The sequence below is a fragment of the Trichosurus vulpecula genome, chromosome 6, assembly GCF_011100635.1.
Source record: "Trichosurus vulpecula isolate mTriVul1 chromosome 6, mTriVul1.pri, whole genome shotgun sequence".
Lineage (NCBI taxonomy): Eukaryota > Metazoa > Chordata > Mammalia > Diprotodontia > Phalangeridae > Trichosurus > Trichosurus vulpecula.
Genome location: NC_050578.1, coordinates 282,783,779 through 282,807,136, shown reverse-complemented (window position 1 = coordinate 282,807,136; position 23,358 = coordinate 282,783,779). Strand labels below are relative to the sequence as shown.

The window sequence follows — 23,358 nt, the reverse complement described above, 5'->3', positions numbered from 1 at the left end:
CTTCTACTCCCTGAATATCCTGGGGAGATCTGTTCCCCCCCCGACCCTGATTGGGTGTCCTTTCTGTTTGCCCTCCACCTAAACCTTTCTCTTCCCCTCTGGAGTCAGACGTCCCTCCAGCCTTCCTGTCTGTTCTCCCTTGACCCTCCAGGGAGCATCAGATCCCTGGTCTCTGGGAGAGCTAAGGGTCCCCTGTCCCGATCTGTCCTCCTAGCTGTGGTCCCTGGAGGACCAGTATTTATTTGTTCATCTCTTTCTGCCTCCCATTTCTGTCCCTTCAGGAAGTTGAGCTTCTTCTGTCCCTTGTTTGTGCCCCACAAAGACTCCAGAGTTCCCCTAAGGGGATACACTTGGCTGAAAGTGAGTCCTGAGTAGGCGGGGGATGGGTGGCCGGGGCAGGTTTCAACAGCAGCCAGTGGTCTCTGACTTGGCGATCACAAACACTGGAGGAAAAATTGGTGCCCAATGGACCCATTCTTCATTTGGTCTTTGGAAGTGAGTAACTGCCTCAGTAATGTTCCCTGGTCCCTCTCCCCCAGCTCCCTCCAGTTTTCTCAGGGGGTGTAGGACACACATCTATCTGGGGGTGTAGGATGCACATTTGCTGAGAGTTCACGATCCTGGCCAGTGCCTGACAATTGGCCTCAAATCTCAGTGTCCCTATCTGTGAAATGAAAGGGAGGGGCAGTGTAAAGGTCTCTAGGGTCTTCACAGCCCTGAATCTTACCCCCTAAGCTGAAAGCCAAAGATGGGGAGCAGGCAGTGAGTGTTAGGTCTCCAAGGGGGCAGCGCTCACTTTGGCTTGGCTCTCAAACCTTCCAAGAACGCTCCCCAGAGAAGGTAGCACCAAAGCAGACCTTGACCCATGGGGAAGCTTTGATCTTAGTCATGCTGACCCAGAGCAGTGAGGCCGGAGAAGGTTCATAAGACTGAGTCAGAGAACAAGGGCCAGGATTCCAAGGGGCGCAATGTATTGGAGACGGACGGGTGGAAGTCAGTGGAGGAAACAGAAGCAACACTGTGGCAGAGGAGAGGCCAGGAGACAGCTCGCTAAACGTCAAGTAGAATGGCCTCTGTGCTGAACAAGACAGAAAAACAAAGACCAGCCAGCAATCACTAGCCAAGAGAACCAAGGAGACACATCCCTGGGTGAGAGCTTGTCACCTGGCTCAGAAGAACCACAGCCTTGGGCACTGAAGCATCTGGCAGGCGGGAGTGCCGAGCCCCCATCGGTGGTGCATGGACGGAGTGGGAACAAACGACTCGAAAGAGCAAATGCCCCGGCTGGTTTTCAGAGAAGAGCATAGACCCCTGCAAACTCTAGACCAGTCCATGCGTCTCTGCTTGCTGGGAAAGTCTAGAACAAGCCTTCCAGGGATGGTTAGTGTCCCCCTAAAAATGGACATGAAGATCCCCCAAAGCCAGCTGATGTGCATCTAGAACAGCTCACGTTCTAAGCTAGGCTTACTTACTTTTTGGACAGTTACTCAACTGGGCAAAAGGGGAAGTTCACCAGAAGAAAACACGCACCTAGATTTCAGCAAAGCCTTTAATAGCGGATCTCAGGGCAGCTAGTGGTGCAACGAGTAGAGCACCGATCTTGGAGTCAGGAGGACCGGAGTTCAAATCCAACCTCAGACACTTGACACACGTACTAGCTGTGTGACCTTGGGCAAGTCACTTAACCCCAATTGCCCTGCCAAAAAATAAAAAAAAGGATCTCTTACTCTTCTTGGGGTAGCTAGGTGGTGCCACAGTGCACAGAGCACCAGGCCTTAGTCAGGAAGACTCATCTTCATGAGTTCAAATCCAGCCTCAGATACTAGTAGCTCTGTGGCCCAGGGCGAGTCACTTGACTCTGTTTGCCTCAGTTTCCTCACCTGTAAAATGCCAAGAAAGCCCCAAATGGAGTAACCACTGAACAACAACTCTCCTTGGGGAAAAGATGGAGAGAGGAGGGTGAACTACATCAAAGGTCAGCCCGGCTGAGGGCTCCAGTGGCGCAGCTCAGGGATCGGGCGTTGGTCCTGCACGTGCCCTTTACGTTTCTTAATCAACGTCTTGGATGAGGAGGCCAAAATGGAATGCTTAGCAGGTTTGTAGGTGGCTGGAAGCTGGGGGCACCTAATGAGATGAAATTCAGTACAGGTAAATGGAAACTCTTATGCTGGGGCTCTGAAAATCACCTCCGAAGTACAGGATGGGTTCTGGTGAGATCTGGGGGTTTTCATGGACCACAAGCTCAGGAGAATGATGTGGCAGCCTTAGGGTCCTTCTCAACTCTATGGCCCTCCTCCTTTCCCGTTCTCGAGGGCTCTCAGAAGGAACCTTGGGAGCTGGGGCTCTCCCCCTTGGCCCTGAAGCCTCCCTTGCTTTGGTACGTTTGCCCTGTCCCCCCTCCCCCCTGCTTTGGGTGGATTTCCCTCTAGGCCCCAGACCCCACCAGTGTAGACAGCAGCCTAGCCCAGGGCTATTGGGAGGAGCTTTTTGAAGGCAGGGATTCCCCAGAACCCACAGGTCCTGGGGGCAAAGCCTACAAGGCCTGCAGGACCTTGGGGCCTGACAGACCAAAAGGCGGCTGTGCCTGGGGCCAGGGCCTAGTGCCCAGCACTAACCTCCCCCCCCCCCCCCAGGCCTCCCTAGTTCTGGCCACAAGTCCAGCCACTTGGGCCTACCTGCTGCTCCTCATATCTTTACACAGGCTGCCCCTCCGAGCTTCCTCACCTCCGGCTTTTAGTTTCCCATCTTCTTCTTCTTGTTCAGTCATGCCTGACTCTCCATGACCCCATCTGGGGTTTTCTTGGCAAAGACACTGGAGTAGTTTGTCACGTCCTCCTCCAGCTCATTTTACAGATGGGGCAACTGAGGTAAACAGAGTGAAGTGACTTAAGTGTCTGAAGCAGGATTTGAATTCAGGTCCTTTTGACCCCGTTCCCCAGGGCAGTAACCTCCTCGTGGACAGGAAATGTTTTTGCTTTTTCTTCCTTCCAGGTTCTTGGCTCACAGTAAGGGCTGGGTAAGTGGGAAGGTAAACAGTTCTGGGGAGGTGGGCTGGGGTTTCTTTAGAGCAGAAAGTGATATGAATGCACAGAGAAGTCTCTGTCTCCCAGCCACCTCCTGCTCTCATCCCCACAGCCTCCCCCTCCCAGCTCTGCCTGGCCCTGATTCGGGCCCCCTGGGAGCACGCTTTCTTGTTTACACCTCTACACTTTCCTCTCCTCCTCCTTTTATCTCCTGGCACAGCTCGCCCTCCAAAAGACACCACTGCCCTGCCAGCCTTTCTAGTAATAGATGCCCCTTTGCTCATGGCCCCTGACAGGACAGGCCAGGGGCAGGAATGAGCCTCCCCCTCCTCCACATTCTCCACTGCCCTCCCTGACACTCCCTGTGCCACCACCACCATCCAGAAACCACCCCTGCTTGGAGATTTGGGCGGGTTCTCCTCAGGGCCCTTGGGCCTTCCTCCGTCCCTCCCTCCACGAGGTCAGGGCCTGCTCACAGTTCCCTCCTCACCCTAGTGTTTGTCTATGTACCAAGGGACTTGAATATGAATGCCAATGTCTCCTGGGACAGCCACCCTCTTGATTGCTAGGGCCCTCTGCTGGGTCCATGGCTCCCACACAAGGAATCGGCCCCCCACAAGTATTCCACGATGGAGCATTCTAAGATACCTCTTAGACCGTCACGTCTGCCTCTCCTGCCCGCCATCTTTCCTTAGGCCTTTTCCCTCCTACGTCTGTGATTATGCCCATTTCCCAGGAATCCTGGGACCTCTGCTGCTAAGGACTCTCCCAGGTTATCATCATCTTTGCTCTGGCTTTACTTCCTTCTCCATTCCCAGTCTTGACCCCATAGTTAACAAGTTTGACATCAAGCGTTCTCTGCTCCCTTGCCCCCCATTCACCGGTGGTTCATTCAGGTCCAACCCCATTCCCAGGCTCCACCATGCTCCCTGGTCTCTGGTCTCACTCCCCCACTGGGGCAGAGGCCACAGACTGGGATGTTTTATTCTCAATGGCCCCTCGCTGCTGGAGCCAATCCTTTTACTCCTCCCAGACCAGCTCCTGCACTGCCCCCTTCTAGGGCCTGTTACAGGTCTCCTCTCCTCCCCCAGACCCCCTCCCCCCAACCCTCCCTTGCCTGTCCTGTATATACAGAGGAAGACTTTCACTCTGGCCTCTCCCTTTCCCCCTTTCTCTACATTTCAAATTCCTTTGCCATCATTCCTCCATTCTTTCTTCCTTTTCTCCAGCCTGATAACAAAATGGGCCTTCTCCTTGCTTAAGGGTTGGCCCTCTATGCGTGCCTCCCACCTGTCTGACCATCCATCAGTCTCCTGATCCATGGGCCATCCCCTGTGTGTGTGTGGTGGCTGGTGTGGGGAACGTCCCCTAGGTCTCTTTGCTGGCTTCTCTCCTCCTGTCTTCCTGAATCCAGCCCTGGCACTCTGCCCACTGAGCCACTTGGCTGCCCTGCTGGTGGTGGTGGTGGTGGTGGTGGTGGTGGTGATAGTAGTGGTAGTGGTAGTGGTAGCAATACACTGGTATTGTGTTTTTAAGGTTCGGTACAGGGTTGCTTCGATCACCCCACGCCGGAGTCACCAGGGATTGCGTGATTGCGTGAGCACTCCCTGCCCCCCCACCCCCACCCCAGGCACTGTGTTTTGCCCAGGTGAAGTGGCACGGGTCAGAGAATGGATAAAAGATTCAGGATTTAGATTCGGTCTTCCTGGCCTCTTCACTTGGAAGACTCCATCTCCCATCTCCATGCTCTGATTCCTGGGTACCCCAGAACTGGAGTGGGGGCTTCCTCATCTCCATTTCTTAGAATCTGCAGCTTCCTTCAAAGCCAGGGCCCCCAAGCCACACACCCCCCACCCCCCACCACATTAACTGGTCTTTTCTTTCTTCTTTCTCTCCTCCCTTGATCTGTGTACTGGCTACTTCCCCCATAGGCCCAGAGGGCAGGGCAGCTCACCTTTGTCTCAGAATTCCTAGCCCCATCGGGTGCACAGTAGGCCTGCTGATCAACAATTTTTGGAAGGCAGGTCACCAGAGTGAAACAAGAGCAGGCGATAAAAAGCACAGAGTGTAGCTCCTGGTCAGTCAGATCTAGTCGGGATGGCTGGAGTTTGGAGAGGAACACGGACTGAGCTCAGGGATGAGAGGAGGACGGGAAAAGGCAGAAGATGCCAGCTCAGAGGAGGTGGAGGAGGCACCCACTGCTCTGGGCTTGCCTTATCTTGCTCTGCCAAGAATCATCTTGGACCTAGAACTGCCAAGACAAAAAGTGGCTGATCCTGAGATTAGTGAGGAGAGAATGAGGGAGCCCCCTTGGGCCCTGCAGGAGCTCCAGGCTGCCAGGCCCCTGCACTACCCTCCAGGTTTCTGAAAGAATGGCCCCCTGAGACTGCTGAGCCCCCCGCTGGCAGCCTGGAGACCATTGAGGTCCAGAAGCGCTCCCACAGGCTGCCTGGGAAAAGGCAAGGATGGAGTCCCAGACTTCAAAGGACAAAGGGAGCCATCCCCAAATGCCAGGCCAGGGAGCCGGGCCTTCATTCAGGCCAATGCTTCCAGCTCCCTCCCACCTCTCTCTGGGATTCCTGGCAAAATTCTCAAATGTGTTACCCATTCTTAAGATAATCGCCAGCATTTACGTAATGCTTACTATGTGCCAGGCACCTTACAGATATGATCTCATTCGGTTCTCACAATCAGCCCTGGGAAGTGGATGGTATTAGGATCCCCATTTTCCTTTGAGGAAACTGAGGCAGGCACAGATGAAGTGACTTGCCAGGGTTCCACAGTTGGTCAATGTCTGAGGCTGGATTTGAACTCAAGTCTTCCTGATTCCAAGTCTAGAACTCTACCCACTGCCTCACCAGGGTGTCTGTGGTTAAAAGGATGGCTGAGTAAAGAAAGCAGGAATCACAGGGGCAGCCTGGGGGCTTCATCTAGGCCAAGATTCACCTGATTTCTTCTTCTGACAGGGTTGTTAGGCAGCTACGCAGGAATAACGCTAGAGAAGAGTTTCTGTAGATTTTTGCAAAGCGCTTGACAAAGTTTCTCACGTTAATCTTGTAGAAAAGACAGAAAGAGCCATTGGCTAATCAACGGTACAACTGGGCAGATTCAGAGTGGGTTGGATTCCTGGGTCCCAAAGAGTAGTTATTAATAGTCGGATGTTAGGTGAAGTGCTCCCGGAAGCAGACCTGAGTTCTATGCTCATTAGCATTTTGATCAGCACCTTGTATGGCATTCTTAAACTCTAGTGCTACTTACTGGGAGGGAGGATCCCCAGAAGGTAGCAGTGTACTTCTTCTGCTAGTATGCAATAGGTAAAGCTGAGGATTTGGGGAGTCTCTGAGCCCCCACCAGCGTGGTCTCTATTGATTATCAACCATCCAGACTTAAATCGTTTTTAGAAATATGTATTTAGTAGGATGGTAGAGTGACAACAGTTGGTACAAAACATCCCTCCTCTGCTCCCCAGACTGGGAGCGCACTCTCCCAAGGGAGAATCCAGGAGAACATATATGATTACTGGAAGCTCTTTGCTCGCTTTGCGGAGTCTTCATGAAGTTGCCCTTGGTTATAGATACCTGCTGGACTCAGAGCATTGAGTTGGTGTAATATTAATTAAGTTGAGACTTTTTTACTGTTTTAGAATGCTAAATTAATTAAGTGTCTTTGATTGAGCCTGACTAGGTGCAAAGCCCCAGGCCCAAACCCCTAATTACTAGGTGCTAAGCCCATGTGGGCATGAAACCCTAGGGGCCCTAAGGGGTGTTGCTAAGACCAGAGCCAATAGTAGGAGCCTAAGTTCTGGTCCAAAGACTGTATAAAAAGAGAGAACAGAGCTATTTGTGAGGGGTCTCACTCTTGGAGGAGTGCTTATGTGGAGACTCTGGGCAGCTGTAGTTAAGAGCCCTCCAGCTTGTGAACCCAGATGTCAATGCCTTCTTGGTAACTATGAATTGTATTTGGTCTGTTCATAACGTATGTTTGTAATTTGTTTGTATTTGCTCTCAAGTTCGGGGTGCTGGCTTTTCCCCTGAACTAAGTGAATGATATTTGTATGTTGGAGTCAAATAAGATTGTTAACCCCTTAACGTTGCTTTCCTTAGTAAAGCAGATCAAAAGAACCTGGGCTTGCAGCATTCCTGCCGTTGGGCTTGCGTTGGTCTTCCCCCCCCCACAGCAGCTGCTAGCAACGTTGTTGCAACAGTTGGTGATTTTTTATAATCCAGAGATTGCCTTTTCATGGGATATCTTTGTCCTTGGGCCCCCGCTGCTCCTGGGACATTGTTCCTAGCTCTGATGGGAGGTCCTCTCTTCGGACTTTGCTGAATCCACAAGTTTCCTCTAGTCAATGGGGAGGTGGAGTGCGATTCCCTGCTCTGGGCTCCTTCTCTCACTCTCCCCGCTTTGCTGCCCTCATAAGGAGCTCTTGGAGTCTGATCACACCAGTCAGGCTCATTGCCCTCCCTTCTGGGTTCCCCTTTTCTGACACGTATGTGGGCCAGATGCGCGTCCACTTCTCTCAGCCCATTCTTGGACATTTCCTGGGTATTCGCGTCTGATCTTAGCCAATGATTAAAAGTACATCACCACTCTTGTTGGAAGCTAGTCTGTCTTTGACTAATTCTGTAATGAAATCCAAGAGGCTTCTCACCTGATCATAGTATCAGGATGTTAGTCAAACCAGTTGGGGTTTGGGGTTGGAAGAAGGGAATGTTCCTCTTATGGTTGGGTAAAGCCAGAGGTGACACACTCATGAAACTTGAAGGTCACACAAGTCTGGAAGGAATCTCCAGAGAACAGATTTGGGGCTGAGAAGGGCTGGTGCCTTCCCTCTGGTGGCCCCTCTGCTCATCTTCCTCTAGACTACTTCATGTGGCATCTGCTCCCAAAGATTTAATGACCATCTATCTCTATTCTGATGACTCTCAAATCTACCTTTCCTGCCCCAAGCTTGATGCTGATCTCCGATCTCTTTGTCACATCTAAATGGATGTCCAGTAGACATCTTAAACCCGACATGTAAAATATACCTTATCTTTTCCCCAAACCCTCCTTCCTCTTACCTTCCCTGTTACTGCTGAGGGTAGCAGGATCCTCCCAGACCCCAGGCTCCAGACCTGTAGGGCTCCTCCTGGATTGGTCGCTCTCTCATTCCCCATCTATTGCCAAGGCCTGACATCCGTGCCGTACGCCTCCTCCTCTCCTCTGACCCTGTCCCCATCCTAGTGCAGGCCCTCATTACTCCACACCTGGAATACTGCCATTTCCTGCTGGGAGAAGGAGTCTGCCTGCCTCAGTATCTCCCCACTCCAGTCCATTCTCCATCTGGCCACTAAAGTGATTTTCCTAAAATGCAGGTGGGACCATGTCATGGCCCTGGCTCAGTAAACTCCAGTGGGTGCCTATCACCTCCAGGAGCAAATACAAACCTAGCCCATTGCTACCTGTCCAGGCTTCTTAACCCTTCCCTCCACCCTCATCCTCTTCCACCCAGTCACACAGGCCTTTAGGCTGTTCCCAGGGCATTCTCCCTGGAAGGCTCTCCCTCCTCTGCTGAGCTGCCTGACCCTCCCACAGGAAGCCTCCCCAGCCCTCAGAATTCCAGAGCCTTCCCTTAGTTAATTCTTTCCTGTGTATCTTGTCAGGAGCTTCCTTCGTACATATTTGTCTTCGTGGTGTCTCCCTTACTGTACTGTAAGCTCCTTGAGGGCAGGGACCATCTTTTGATTTTCTTTGTGTCTCCTGAGTTTATGTGCCTGGCACATAGTAGGTGCTTAATAATTGTTTATTGAGTGTTCGGTTGACATTGATTTATCCCCAGTTTGTCCTGTCTGTGGCTTGTTTGTACATAGTTGACTGCATCTTGTCTCCCTCATTAGGCTGGGAGGCCTTTGAGAGAAGGGACTGGCGTTTGTATCTTTCTTTGAGTCTCCAGATCTTAGCACATTGCCCAGCATACAGTAGGCACTTAATCAGTGCTTACTGATTATGAGCTATCTGGACTGCTACACCATTGGGTGCAGTCTAATCCAATTAAATCTCCTAGGAAAGGGTAAAAGCTTGGTTGGAAATCCTTCTCTTCCCAAGGATCAGATGCCCTGGCTGGACATGGCCTAGGGAAGATCTCATGGGAGCGCAAGGTCATTGTGGGTGAGTCTGCCACCAAAAGGCTAGGTGTGTGGTAGCTGCTCCTGCTAGGCCTCTGGCCTCAGCCCTGGCCAGACCATACCCAGAGGCTTGGGTTCAGCTTTGGGCACCCCATTGGGAGAAGGCCCTTGAGAAGGCTGCAGAGGGTCGGGGGCAGGGCAGGCTGAGAAGGCGGGAGGCCTTGCCTGGGGAGTGCAGTCTATAGCTTGAACAGCACATGTGTTTATCCCAGAGAAGAGCACCTAGGGGCTGAGCTATCTCAGGCCTGAAGGGCCCTTCTGAGGAGGCCGGAGCGGCAGGTTCTGTGGAGCCACCAAAGGCAGGACTCGGACAGTTGTCCGAGGAAAGGTGCCTAGGGGGCTTGAGGTCAGGAAGCCCTGCGTAACTGGGCGAGCTGTGCCCATGAGGGGCTGGGCGCCCACTGGTCAGCTGTCTTGTAGGCAGGGTTCAGGTAAGTCAAGTCAGCCTTGGTCCTCCTGGTCCGTGCCTGGAGCTTAATGCAGGAAGTACTGCCGAAGGCAAGCAAACAGTGCCTGTCCTCCTGGAGTTTACTTTCTAAAGGGGGAAGACTCCGACGGAATGGAAGAAGACCAGGCAGTCCCCGCGTGGGGTGGGGCGTGATAAGGGTGGGAAATGAGCGCTCCGTGAGAAATGGGCTGGGGGACTTCAAGCAGAGGGTTCCCCTCTCAGAACCTTAGACCCTTCTTCTGGAGTCTGTCAATGTTCCTCAGGGAGCAAAAACAAGTGTAAGGTGACAAAGAAACCCAGGTTTCGTTGATACGTAAACACGTATTCACCCTGGGGAGAGAAAAGGGTTTTCAGTCCAGAGGGAGCACCCCGGCGTGGGGGGGAAGGGGGCACGGTCGCTGTAACGGTCATAGGAAAAGGTCAAGTTGGATCGAGGAGCGGGGGAGGGGTAGCGATGTCAAGGCTCAGAAGCGAGTCACCCCGGAAAGTTGTTTTGGGGCTAGGAGACCGTCCCCTGGCACCGGCCCATCTCCCACCGGACCCTAGGCAGGAGGTCTCCCTCCCTCCCCCCATTCTTCAGGTGACCTATAGGGCGCTCCCTGCCCCCCCAACCCCTATCTGGCTCAGTCATCAGGGCAGGGAGGGGCCTCAGGTGATAACGGGGTGGGGTAGAGGGAAAACAAAGAGACAGGGAAAAGGGGAAAGGAGAAAGTGAGGAGGAGAAAGGGAGTGAGTGAGGCTGAGAGGCTGCGAGGCTGCGGGGTGGGGGTGGCGAGGAAGAGACAAAGGAAGAGACCCCGGGGCAGGTCGAGAAACAAAGGCAGAAAGCGGGACTGTGGGTTCGGCTCGGCCGATTCGGGCTAAGGCTCCCGGTCCCCGGAGCCCCCCGCCCCCCATCCCTGTTCTCGGACCTTTCTGACTAGTGTAGGGAAGAGGGGGAGGAGGGACAAGGGGAGGGGGAGGAGAAAGAAGGGGAGGGGGCAGACGCGGGGGGGGAGGAGAAGGGGCTGGAGGCAAACAAAAGGAGCTGCTGAACTTCCTGGAGAGAGGGAACGCGAGAGGAGACTGAGGGAGGGAGGGAGAGAGAGAGGGAGAGGGAGAGATTGAGGGGCTGAGGGGCGGGCAGCAGATCCGGCAGCAGCAGGCGCCCCCTCCTCCAGTCCGAGGGCTGGCAGCCCCGCAGCGCCCAGGGGCACAATGAACGGCGGCGGCGGCAGCAGCGGGGCGCTCCTGAGGAGGCACTCCAGCAAACAGGGCTTGCAGAACCTGCTGAGGTAGGAGAACATTGAGCCCCCGGCCTAGGGTGAGGGCTGGGGGCTGTCCCGGTGCTGGGGGACCCAGGGGCCAGGCAGCGGCGCAGGGAGCCAGCCAGGGGGCGTGATTGGGGGTGGGGGAGGACAGTACTCCTCTTCATTCTGAGCCCCCCCCCCCATTAGACCTAGTGCCCTCCCCACTCAGACCCTCCCCCTCCCCCACATACCCACACCCATAAGCAGACACATTGACACTCGCACTGAGGGACTATAAGGGCCAGGAAACAAGCTCCTGATAGCGTCTGCAGAGGCAGCTGGGAGCTCTCCGAGCCTCTGCTATCCTTTGCAGTATCAGAAAGTCTGGGAGGAGGAGGAATTTGGGGGGGAGTGTGTTTGTCTGGGGGCTCCTCATTCCCACCCCACTTTCCTCCACCTGGTGGTCTGGTTTGCTCTCCTCCCCCCACCCCCTCCCCCACTGCGACCAGGGTAGGCCAGAGGGGGGCTGCCAGAGTGTTAGCCGGCAGGGCCTGAGCCCAGCATCGTGGTCTGCCTGGGGCCAGGGAAGAGAGGAGTGCTGGTCAGCCACTGATGCCACTTCATTCCTGCCTCTGGGGGTGAGGGGGAGCTCCTTGGACTCAGGGCCATGTGGCTGTTGTTGCCTTCTTCAGCCAGTCCTCTTTGGAGGCAGGGCCCATCCCTGGCATCCCCAAGCCCATTTGCTAGATGGGCAGATTGAGGATCCAAGAAAAGAGGGAACTTGGTGATAAACTCAGATTCAATCATTGGTATCTCAGGCATCCCAGGCACTACAGAAAGTCCTGGACTAGGAGTCAGGGTGTCTGAGATCCAACTTCCTGGCCCAGCACTAACTTGAGGAGTCCCTTTGGGGCTCATTTTCCTTATCTGTAAAACGAAAGGTGCGTCCCCAGGGTCCCTGACAGGTTTGATGTGGCTCTCTCCACTTGTCTGGTGCCGAAAACAGAGTGGGCAGATTGGGGGATGGCCAGGCTGATTGGCTGAATAGACCAGCATGGAGCCCAAGCCCTTGAGCTTGGATCTTAGTGGGGGGAAGCAGCCCCAGATATTCAGGCCAAAGGGAGATTGGGCAATAGCACAATGACCCCTCAGTCCAATCTTGGGGAAGCCAATAGCTGAGGCCTGGGCCAGAGCTCTGAGAGAGAGCCCAGAACACGGCCCCCGGTGGAGGCCGCTCTCCTTTGGGATCCCAGCTTCCCTTGATTGGGGTTGTGGCAGTGCCCACCTGCGGTTTTGCCAAGGCTGTCAGGATGGAGATTGGCCTGGAGCTGCATGTGCACACACAGATAGAGAAGTAGCAAATCTACAGAAACCCACAGTGGTGGGCCAAGACACACAGGAAACCCTAGGACACACCCCCCCTGCTCTGCTGCTGCATTTTTTAGAAATGATACCGGGAGTCAGCCTTCCAGTCTGCTGGTCAGTGTGTTGGGCTGGCTTCCCAGTTAAAGGGACTCCATCCCAGACGTTTATTAAGTGGGTCTGGGGGCTGCGTTCACACACCCACAACTTTTTGGCTCTCTTCCTGCCTGCCTGTCTGCTCCTTCTCTGCCTCTCTTATCTCTGGGATCATCCCTCTCCCTACCCTTAGGTGATCTCATCTCTCCCTTGGGGCTGATTATCACTTCTAGGCAGATGGCTCCCTAATCTACATATTCAGCCCTTCTGTTTTTCCTGATTCAGCCCTTACACCTCCCCCACCCCAACCATGTACCCCCAACAGGTCTGGCTCCAAGGGACCTAAAGGGCCGACATGTTCATGGGCTCCTGGGAGGTTTGCCTAGGCATCAATCAGTGCCTCCAGCTGTTGGTGTTCAGTCACGTGCGACTAAGTCCCCCGTTTGGGGTTTCCTTGGCTGACGCTGGAGTGGCCAGGGTCACATGGCTAGTAAGTGTCTGAGGCCAAATGTGAACCCACACCTTCCTGATCCCAGCCTCGTGTCTGTCCGCTAGCTGACCCAGCCTCCCCAGTCACTCAAGATGAATTGGTAATTTAGACTCTTTGGAGTTTCCTTTCAGCTTCATCAGAAGTATTGTTACGTGTGCTTAGCGCGGAGCCTGGCACATAGTAGGTACTTCAGAAATACTTGTTTCCTTCCCTTTTTCCTTTACCCGTTTTATAGGTGAGGAAATTGAGCCTAGCAGCTCAAGGCTAGGAAGTGCGAGCAAGGTTTAATCCAGGTTTCTCCCAACTTCCAGGGTCCATCATGGGCAACCCTTCTCCAAAGACCCCTTGTCCTATTGATGGCACCACTGAATAGCTTCCTGGTCAGCAAGGTTTAATCTTTCCATTACTCAGGTCAATTTCACAAACACTTATTCAATGCCTACTGTGTGCAAAGCATGGGGCTGGTTAATAGGAGGACCAGAAAAGGGGGTTTGTGCTATAAGGAGCACATCTGCCCCTCCCCCCAACCACGATGGGGGCTCTTGTCTTGCCAGCTCTCAGCTCCCTTCCCTTCCTGCCCCTCCCACAGACTCTTCAGATGGCTCCTACCTGGTCTCCCTGCTTGCAGTAGCCTCCTGAATTCTCCTGACTCTCCCTCTGTAATTTCCCTTGTGTTTGGAGTTATTTGTGAGAGGCAACGGAGAAGAATGGAGAGCTTGTGGGATGCAGCATTGGATTCCAATCCTGCCTGGTGGCAGGGCCATGAGTGACTCCCCTGCTGTGAAGCCTCTCAGGCCTCATCTCCTGGGTAGATGGCGGGCAGTCGGGCACATTTCTGTCTTTTTATTCCTTGAGCACTGTACTTTACCCAATCTTTGTTGAATTGTATTGACCTTGGCCGGGCTGTTCCAGTCACAGCCTTGTTGGGGCTGGGATGTCCACAATCAAAAAGATCAGCTCCCTCCTGGAAGGACTGGATAAGGACATTCCAGACACAAAGCTGAGGGAGCTCTGAGGGGCATTGGAGCATCAATCTATAAACCAAGAGCTCTTTCTTCCACTTTCTGGATAGACAGCGGGAAGGGACCTTGGGGTGGTCTAGCACAGCAGCCCCCTCATTTTACAGCAGAAGAAAATGAGACCTAGAGACGGGGAGGATCTTGCCCGAAGCTCCCTGGGTAGTAAGTAGAGAGGATAGGGTGGAGGCCCCAATAACTTTGCCACACACATTGTCTGCATCCCTCAGGTCCTTGGTCAGCTGGGAGAATCCAGATTTGTGCATATTAGGTTTCTGGAAGGATTCCCTGGGCCAAAAAGGTACTGGTGGACTCCTGCCTCTGCAGCAGGACGCTGGTGTCCAAATCCCAGAGCCTTTGCTCTGAGGGTCAGTCCCCCAGACTCCCTCTCAAGGATCCTCCCCCATCAGCTGGTAGGCAATAGGAAGTCATTTATTAAGTGTCTGTGCTTATCAAGGCACTGTCCATCCTCGGTGCTGAGTGCTGGGGATAAAAAAGGAAGACAGAAGTAGAACTTGCTTTCAAAGAGTTCAGTCTGAATGGGGAAGCTGCATGAAAATAAATATGCATGTACAAGATACATACAAAATACACTGGGTATAGAGGCAGTGGGAAGGGGATCATGAAAGGCTTCCTGGAGAAGGTGGGATCTTAGCTGAGACCTGAAGGAAGCCAGGGAAATCCAGAGGCCAAGACAAGCAAGGAGAGGATTCAAGGCATGGCAGGTCAGGGTCCAGAGATGGAGGATCTTGGGTGAGGAATAGCCAGGATGGTCACTGGATCACACATGTGGGGGAGATGAAGATGTTGGAAACCTGGATAGGTAAGAGGGAGATAGGTTGTATAGGGCCTAGAATGCCAAATAGGATTTTATATTTGGTTCTGGAAGTAATAGGGAGCCACTGGAGTTTATTGAATAGGGGGTAACATGGTCAGTCCTGGGCTTTAGGAAAGTTGCTTTAGAGGCTGAATAGAGGATGAGCTGGAGTGGGAAGAGACTGAGACAGCCAGACCCCTCAGCAACTATTGCAACAGTCCAGGTGTGAGGTGATGAGGGTGTGCACCAGGATAGGGGCAGTGTCAAAGCAGAGAAGCCTGTTGGGAAGACACTGCAGAGGTGCAGCAGAGGTGAAAGCGACCAGAGATGCTGCAGAGGTGAAATGGACCAGAGATGGTGCAGAGGTGAAACTGATCAGAGGCACAGCAGAGGTGAAATTGACCAAAGGTCCAGCAGAGATGAGATTGACTGGAGGTGCTATAGAGGTGAAATTGGTCAGAGATGGTGCAAAGGTGAAATCCATAGGCCTTGGCACCCTATTGGATCTGAAGGTGAGAGAGTGAGGAGCCTAGGATGACTCCCAGGTTGGAAGCCTGAGGGACTGGGAAAGTGGGGGTGCCCTCTACAGTAATAGGGAAGGTGAGGAAGCGGGAAGGGTTTAGGAGGAAAGATGAGTTCCATTTTAGACATATTAAGTTTCAGCTGTTTACTGGACATCCAGTTCAAGATGTGTGAAAGGAAGTTGGGGATGTGAGACTGAATGTCAGCAGAGACTGAAGCAGGAAAGGTAGATTTGACAGTCATCAGCTTAGAGACAGATGGTCTTTAAATCCATGGGAGCTGATGAGATCACCCAGTGAGGTATTATAGAGGGAGAAGAGCAGACGGCCCAGGACAGAGCCGGAGGGACACCCATAGTCAGAGGGTGTGATCTGGAGGAGCAGTCAGAGAGGGAGGAGGAGAACCAGGGGATAGAGAGGTGGGGTGTGCTGAAAACCTAGAGAGAGGAGAAGATCCAGGAAGAAAGGGTGCCTAACAGTGTCCAAGGTTGCAGAGAGGTCAAGAAGAACAAAGATTGAGAAAAGGCCATTAAGAGATCAAACTCAACAAATATTTAAATACTTACTGTGATCAGTATGCTTTCATTCTGTCTTTGGCAACCCAGAGTGCCTAGTCCTGTGCTGGCGCTCCTGTGGAAAAGGCTGCAGCAAGAGCAGACGCAGGTCCCTGGCCTGGATGGCAGCCCCAGGGCAAGAGAGATGTCACCCACAAGTGATCTAGTGCCATCTGCCCAGTGAAGGCATTAGGAGGACCAGCTTCATAAACTGGGAACCCAGGAAGGGCTGCTATGAAGCACCAGAATTCTCAAGTTGAGGACTTGCCAGCTTTTTTCTGGCAGCCAGGAGCCCGGAGTTCTAATCCTAGCTCTGCGTCAAGACCTGACCTTCAAGTCCAGCCTCACATACTACCTATCTGTGGGACCCTGGGCAAGTCACTTCACCACCAACTTCCTCAGTTTACTCAGTTGTAAAGTGGTGATGATAATAAGACCTACCTCCAAGGGCGGTGGTGAGGACCAGATGAGATGAATCATTGTAAAGTGCTTGGCACCTGCCTGCCTGCCTGCCTGCCTGCCTGCCTTCCTTCCTTCCTCCCTCCCTCCCTCTCTTCCTCCTTCCCTCCCTCCCTTCCTTCCTCCCTCTCTTCCTTGCTTCCTTCCTTCCTTCCCTCCCCATACTGCCATTAACTCACTGTGTAACCTTGAGCAAGCCCCTTCCTCTCTGTTCCCTCCAGATCCCCCAAGATTAGTTGTATGGATCAGATAAGACTGCCTGGGGCCCAGTGCTTGAATGAGAAGTCCTAATGCTCGTAATCTTGTCTGATTTGTCCCCTGCCCACTCCCACCCCCAGTGCCAGGGGAGGTTCTGGGTCCCTTCTGGATTTCTTTGCTCCCCTCTCCCCCTCACTGTCCCCTTCTCAGTAGTGGATGCTAAGGTGCAGGATCAGCAAATGTTTGTTGGCTGACTAACTCACATGGGGTGTCTACAAGGCAATCGGAGACCTCCTGGTACTGGGTGCCTCCATACTGTAAGTGATCAACACCCCCCGGTGGGGTTGGGGGCTGGAGAGACCCCCTCTGTTCACTTCAGCAAATACTATTAAATACCTATTATGTGCCAAGGCCAAGCCAGGCACTGGGAACACAGAGAAAAACCATCCCTACCCTCAAGAAGCTCACATTCTATTATCTGCTCATGGTGGGGGGAGGAGAACACAGGAATATGACCCTGGATCTTTGTAAAAAGTGTCACATACTGAGCCACGGGGACAAAGAGGATCCCACAGAGCTTGAAGCAGCCTTGGTGGGGGAGCCCCCATTTAGTCTGCATGTGGGGGAACGAGAGCTGGGACCTTCAGGGAAGTCTCCTAGGAAATGGGGCCTCTAAAGAGCCAGAGGGCAAGGGTTAGAACAGGAAAGCTGCAGAGGGGATGGCTTGTCCAAGGTGGAGGATTGGAAGAAAGGAGAGAGGGAGGGAGGAAGACAAACAGACCTGCTTTCAGCTTCTGCCTCAGACACTTATTAGCTGGGTGACCCTGGCTAAGTCACTTCACCCCCTGGAAAAGGACAAACTTAAAAAAAAGCCTTATATAAATACAGTCTTTTGTTCCTTGAGGATTAAGGTCTGGTCTCTTCTGTCTACTCCCCAGAGAAACCTAATGTAATAATAGCAGTTACACAGCGCTCATTATATGCCAGCCACGCTTTACAAACAATTCATTTGATCCTCACAACAGTCCTCAGGTAAGTTCTGTTATGTCAACCACTTTACAGATGAGGAAACTGAGGCTGGGAGGGAGACGAAATGACTTGTCCAACTCACCCAGGTATTAAGTGTCTTAGGCTGGATTTGAACTCACTTCTACCTGACTTCAGGCCCAGCCCTCTGTCTACTGTATCACCTGGCTGCAGAGTGAGACTAGAGAAGTACTCAGCAAATACTGAATTTAATTGGGTGGAGTTTTGGGAAAATGTAGAGAATCATTTAGCCAACAAACATTTATTGAAGGACAACGTGCTGGTGACTGGTGAAACTGCCAGAAATGAAGCCGTGCCTGCACCCCATGAACTTCTGGGTGCTTCCATGTATACACAAGGAGATAGACCCTAACCCCTAACCTGGAGTGAATGGAGGGGGGAGGGAGGCAGCACCAGCCACTGCTGGACCAGGTTCTATCTCACAGATCTTGGAATGCGATCTCTAATGCTATGGTCTATTGTGTGTTATTTGTTCTTTGACCCACCTATTCTTTAGGATTCACTTAGTCTCAGTTAATCCTTTTAAAAATGACCCTTTATTGGATTTGGTTTTCTTTTATAATTGTGGTCAGTAAAAGACTTAATATCTCTGCTTTTCTTCATTTGTTTGTAAGGTTTTGATGCATTAAGACGCAGCCTCTTTTTGTAAAGGTGCCATCCATAGCTGAGAAATACATGTATTCTCCTTTCTAATTATTCCCATTTAATAATCACCAGAGATCTAATTTTTCTAAAATTCTGTTCAGGCTCTTAACTTTCTTGTTTATTTCTTTTGCTAAATTTGTCTGTGTATGAAAGGGTTACATTGAGGTCTCCAATTATTTAGATATAGTTTTACTGTTTATCTCCCTATAGCTTGCTTAGCTTTTCCTTAAAGTATTTAGATGCTATGTCATTTGGTGAATATATGTAAAATACTGAAGGCTGAATTCATTGTCTCCTGTCTTGGCATAAGGTAGTTTCTTTCTTGATGGTTCTCTCTTTTTTTCAGTTTCTTTTTCTTGACACCTTGACTGAGATCATGACTGCTGTCCCTACTTTTTGGGGTTCGGCTGAAGCATAATCGGCTTTGTTCTGGCCCCTCATTTTAACTCTACATGAATCATGATGTTGCAACTGTGTTTCTTACAAACGACACGCTGTTAGATTCTGTTTTCTAGTCCATTCTGCTAATTTCTTCCTTTTTTATGAGCGAGGCTGTCCTATTCACATTTAGTTGTGACCACTAGTTGTGTGTTCCCTTCCAGCCTCTCTCTTTGTTTTCCACGCCCTCTTTGCAAAGAAAGAGTATGGTCAGCATTAGCGCTCCAGATTTGGTATAATCTGCTTCTAGTCCTGGGACCTTCTTCTCTTCCCCTCACCCAGACCCCAGTCATGGGTTGTTATTCTTTCTTTTCTAATACAATGGAAGGGATCAGGAAAGGCCTCTCCTAGGAAGTTTTGTTTCTAAGAAGCAGAAATGAGAAAGGAGTGTTTTCTAGGAACAGAGGACAGCTAATGCAAAAGTGTGGAGATGGGACATGTTGTCTCACGTGACAAACAGTAAATAGAACTGTTTGGCTGTACAGTAGAGTGGGTAAAGGGGAGAAGTGACACATAATGAGCCTGCAAAGGTAGGCTGGAGTCAAATTGTGAAGTTTTAGGTGCCAAACAGAGGACCTTGTAGGGAGACCCAGGAGTTTATGGAACTGAAGGACCGAGTGACATGGTAGGAGCTGCCCTCTAGGAAAATCACTTTGGTGGCTGAGTGGAGGATGGATTGGAGTGGGGAGAGAACAGGGCAGGGAGACCCTCCTGCAGGTGTCAGGGCATGAGGGTCTGCATGAGGATGGGGGCAGATCGAAGAGATGCTGGGAAGATAGAAACTACAGGACTGGGCAATAGATTGGATGTGGTAACTGGGTGATAGGGAGACCTGAATTCAAATCCTCTCCCAGACTTTGACCCGCTATTAAACTAGGTGTGACACTTAACCTCTTAACCTTAGTTTCTTCATCTGCAAAACGGGAATAACTCACAAGGTTGATGGTTTTTTAAAGCTGTGCCTTTGCTGCCCTCAAACACTGTGTGAGCGCTGGTTTATTCTCATACCTCGCTCGTCATCATTCATTGTTACTCCTTCGAGGGAGTGAAGGACGAGGTTGTGAGCCGAGGAGACTGGAAGGAGGATGGTGCCCTCCGCAGCACCAGAGGATATGAGAAGAGGGGGAGCGCGGAATTTCGAGGCGCACCCCCCCCCCCCCGCTCCCCAGTATGGACCTGGAGGAGACACACGGGCTCTGGTCCCGTCTTGGCCCATCTGCAGCATATGTGACCTTGGCCAAGTCCCTAACCCTAGTCCTGGGGCCTCCTGCGCTTCCCCCACCTTGAGGATCATGGGGGACAGAGCAGATTGCAGATGCCTGAGGCCGCTCACCGCATTGAGATGGCCTCCCTTCTGGAAGGCTTGTCTCGTGGGCAGCGGACCACAAGGTTTGTCTTGGTGTGTCGGTGATTGTGATAATGACTTTTAGAGAGTGCTTTAAAGCTTTAATTCACTGGATCCTCAGAACTGCCCTGGGAGCTGAGTGCTATTATTATCCCCGGGTTACAGATGAGGAAACTGAGGCAGACAGGGTTAAGTGACCTGCCTGGGGAAGTGTCTGAGGCCCCATGTGAACTCACCAGACCTGCCCCCTCCTCCAGAGACTGTGCTTGCATTCCCAGCATCTCTGCCATGCCGAGAGGGCCCTTCTTCCTCGGTGACTCACGGGCGGAGTCACACCTGTGTCAGGGAATCTCATCTGCCCACATAGCACACATAGCCAGTTCGGTGCCCGTTCCTTTGGCCTGTCATCTTTGGGGCCTCAGTTTCCACATCTGTAAAACAGGGTTAGTCATCCCTGCCCCACCTCCCTCTGAAGGCTGTTGGGAGTTTCAAACCAAGACTGGCCTGTGCAAGGTTGCTATTTTGAAAATAATAATTAAGCATTTTTTTTATTGGAAGATTAACCCTGGAGAGCATTTTGATGCACACAGCAGATCACAGAAAGGGTTTTCTGCAGCTGTGAACCGTCACATAATACCACTCACTTTAACAGACAAACAAACAAGGACGTGCTAAATCCCAGCCTTTCTTGCTTTCTGGGCCTCCCATTGCTTTATGCTTCCTAGTGGAGGGCCTTCTACAGATGTAGTACTGACAGACTGACTGACGAAACATCCTTCTGTACGTTTTAGAATTTGTTACAATGGTCTTTGTTATTGTGTCTGCATCATTCCCCTTCTCTCTGTCCCCCAATTTAAAAAAACTGAGAAAGAAAACCCCCGAGTAACAAGCAGAATCAAGCCAAAGAAAGCCACAGGGTGTTCATGGGGGTGAATGCCTGCCTCTTGTACCTGCTGGACCATCCGCTCCCCATCGAGACCAGGGCAGCCCGCTTCCTCACTGGCACTCTGGGTGCCCTCTGGTGCCAATGGCCATCGGCTTTCTTCTCTGGTGGAATTTCATGAACTTGTGTCGGGTTCTGCCCCTTTCTCTGTGCTGGGACATCCTGCCAAGGCTTCTCTGAAACCCCCCCTTTTGTGGTTCTTAAGGCCCATCAGTATCCCGCTGGCTGTCGCTCACCCATCCCCCGCTCGATGGGCACCTCCTTGGCTTCCTTATCCCTGCTTGTTTCCCTTGGAAGCATCGACATGTTGCTACTCCAGGTTCTGCAGTGTGTGTGTGTGTGTGTGTGTGTGTGTGTTCAACTCTCTTGTTCATTTCAGATGAGAGGGAGGTTCATCATCGGACACCTGCTCCCCCTTTCCACTTGTCCCTGGTTTTATACTTCTCTTATGCTCCTCAGTGATGAGAAATAACATTCTTTCTGCATTAGCATATTTCTTTTACCCTCCCTTCTCTTTTAAAACCCTCAGAACTGAACCAATTCACCCTAGGACCTCCATTTTCTTATTTATCTGCCTTAATACCTTTTGAAGACATTAAGGTTCTAAAGAGACACTTGTTTCCTCTCCCCAATTAGTATGTTAGCACTACATCACTATACAGCCCCTTCCAACTGCTAGAATGAAATTCCCTTTCTAAGTTTCTCTGGACTCTTAGGTTTGTATTTCAAAGTTCCTGTTCAGTTTAGACCTTTTCATCAGGAATGCTTCAAAGTCCTCTTTGCATTAAAGGTCTATTTTCCCCTTGTAGGCCTTTCCTTATCTTTGCAAGGTATAAGCACACATACATATGTATACATACACACACACATATGTATACATACACACGTGTATATCATTCCCTATACATACAAGCAAAACCTTTTGGAATGTTGTATTCTAAGATCTCGCATTTATTGTAGAAAAAGCTGCCGAGTTTCCTGCGATCTGGCTGTGGTTTCTTGGTACTTAAACTATTCTTTTTGGAATGCTTGCAATATTTTTCCTTTGCCATTGAAGCTCTGGGTTTTGGCTCTGACATCCCAGGACTTTTTTCCTTTGGGGGTTTCTTTCAGAAGGTGACTGGTCGATACGTTCTACCTTTACTTGGCCCTTTGGTAAGCACTTAACTGAGCAGTTTTGACTTCTTTTGAAGTAGTCTTCAGATCTTTTAGTCTTGGTTTTCAAGGAGACTGATTCTTAAGTCATCTCTCCTTGACCTGTTTTCTGCATCATTGTTTTAGATATCAGACATCTGACATTTTCTTCTGTCTTCTTTTTCCAGTTTTTAGCATTTTGTCCTTGTCTTTCTTTCTCATAGTCCTGAATTTCTATTGGGTCTTTCTAGTTTTCAGGGATTCCAGTTCTTGAGTAAGATGTGCCGTGTTTCTAAGTACTTCATTTCCCTTCCAGTTTTTTCTCCAGAGTTTTTGTTTCATTTTTTGCTTCACTTCTTCTAGATATTCATGTGGCCCTTGTGGAAAATCTACTTTTCCCCTTAGAGATATTGGTTGAAACTGTAGGGGGGAGAATCTAGGTCTCCAAATCATTTTTTGGTGCTGGTTGGTATCTTTGATTTACTCCTCTCTCCAGCCTTAATTCCTGGACTGAGGCTTTGGGCCCAGCCAGTTCCCCCCAGCTGCCTTTTTGGATGTGATGGTTAGCCAGGTTTGGTCTTGGCCTACGTTCCCCAGGTTTTTGTACTGACTTCTCCTTCCTGGGATTGGGTCCCCTGGTCTTTGATTCTTCAGGGCCCTCCTCTGTGGTGTCTCAGAGCAGTGTTGGGGACCTGAGAGCCCGGCTGTCCTAGTCTGAGGGCACTGGCTGCTGGCAGTCCTGGGGAGCCTGGAGGCTTCAGGACCCAGAGACCCAAAGCTACTGGCCCATCTGGTTTTACTGTGAGGCTGCAGGCATGTTGGCCTCAAGGGTGGCCAGCAGCCCCCTTTTCTGTTGCCCAGGGGCTTCTGCCTGATATCCTGGGCAGTTCTGCAGGGGAACAAATCATTCACTGTAACACCTGGATTCTTGATCTTTAGGCAATGCAGTGAGGACTTCAGGGTCTTGGCCAGAATAGGTATGTGTGCGCTGGGGGCCCTGCCTCTTAGGCCACCTTCTGGCCTTTGGCAACCTGTGAAGCTCCAGGCCTATCAGTGGGGGCCTGCAGCTCCCCCACTTTCCCCCAATCACTGCCTGTCAGGGCTCTGGAGCCATAGCTAAGAGCCATCTCCCGTGCCCGCCATCTTGTTTGAGCAACTTGAGTGAACAAGGGGTCAGGTTGGGGGCCTGGTGATGGAAGCCCAGCTGGACTGCCCCATCCACCTGGAGGATCCTGGGGTTGGACTTCTCATCATTTAATCTGAGTGCATGGAAAGAACTGGAGATATCTCCACCCAGTGAAGAAAAACCCCAGGGTGCATGAGGCAGGTCTTCAGGTGAGTGAAGGCCTGTCCTGGGGGAGAAAGAACGGCCAGACTTGTTCTCCTTGGTCCCAGGGGGCAGCCCCAGAGCAGAGAAGGGGGGAAG

At 51.5% G+C, this 23,358-nt stretch overlaps 1 protein-coding gene across 2 annotated transcripts in view; it reads left to right on the top strand.

Annotated features, from left to right (window-relative positions):
- LSP1 (lymphocyte specific protein 1) overlaps positions 1-23,358 on the top strand; it is a 68,000-nt gene that overhangs the window by 18,239 nt on the left and 26,403 nt on the right. Inside the window, exon 1 of one of the 2 annotated variants that reach the window (XM_036762208.1) lies at positions 10,680-10,912. The exons of the other annotated variant lie outside the window; for it this stretch is intronic. Within the exon in view, the coding sequence (XP_036618103.1) occupies positions 10,836-10,912 (77 nt within the window). The 5' untranslated portion in view covers positions 10,680-10,835. Of the gene's footprint in view, positions 1-10,679; positions 10,913-23,358 lie in introns of those variants that run through there. 2 annotated transcript variants of the gene reach the window in all.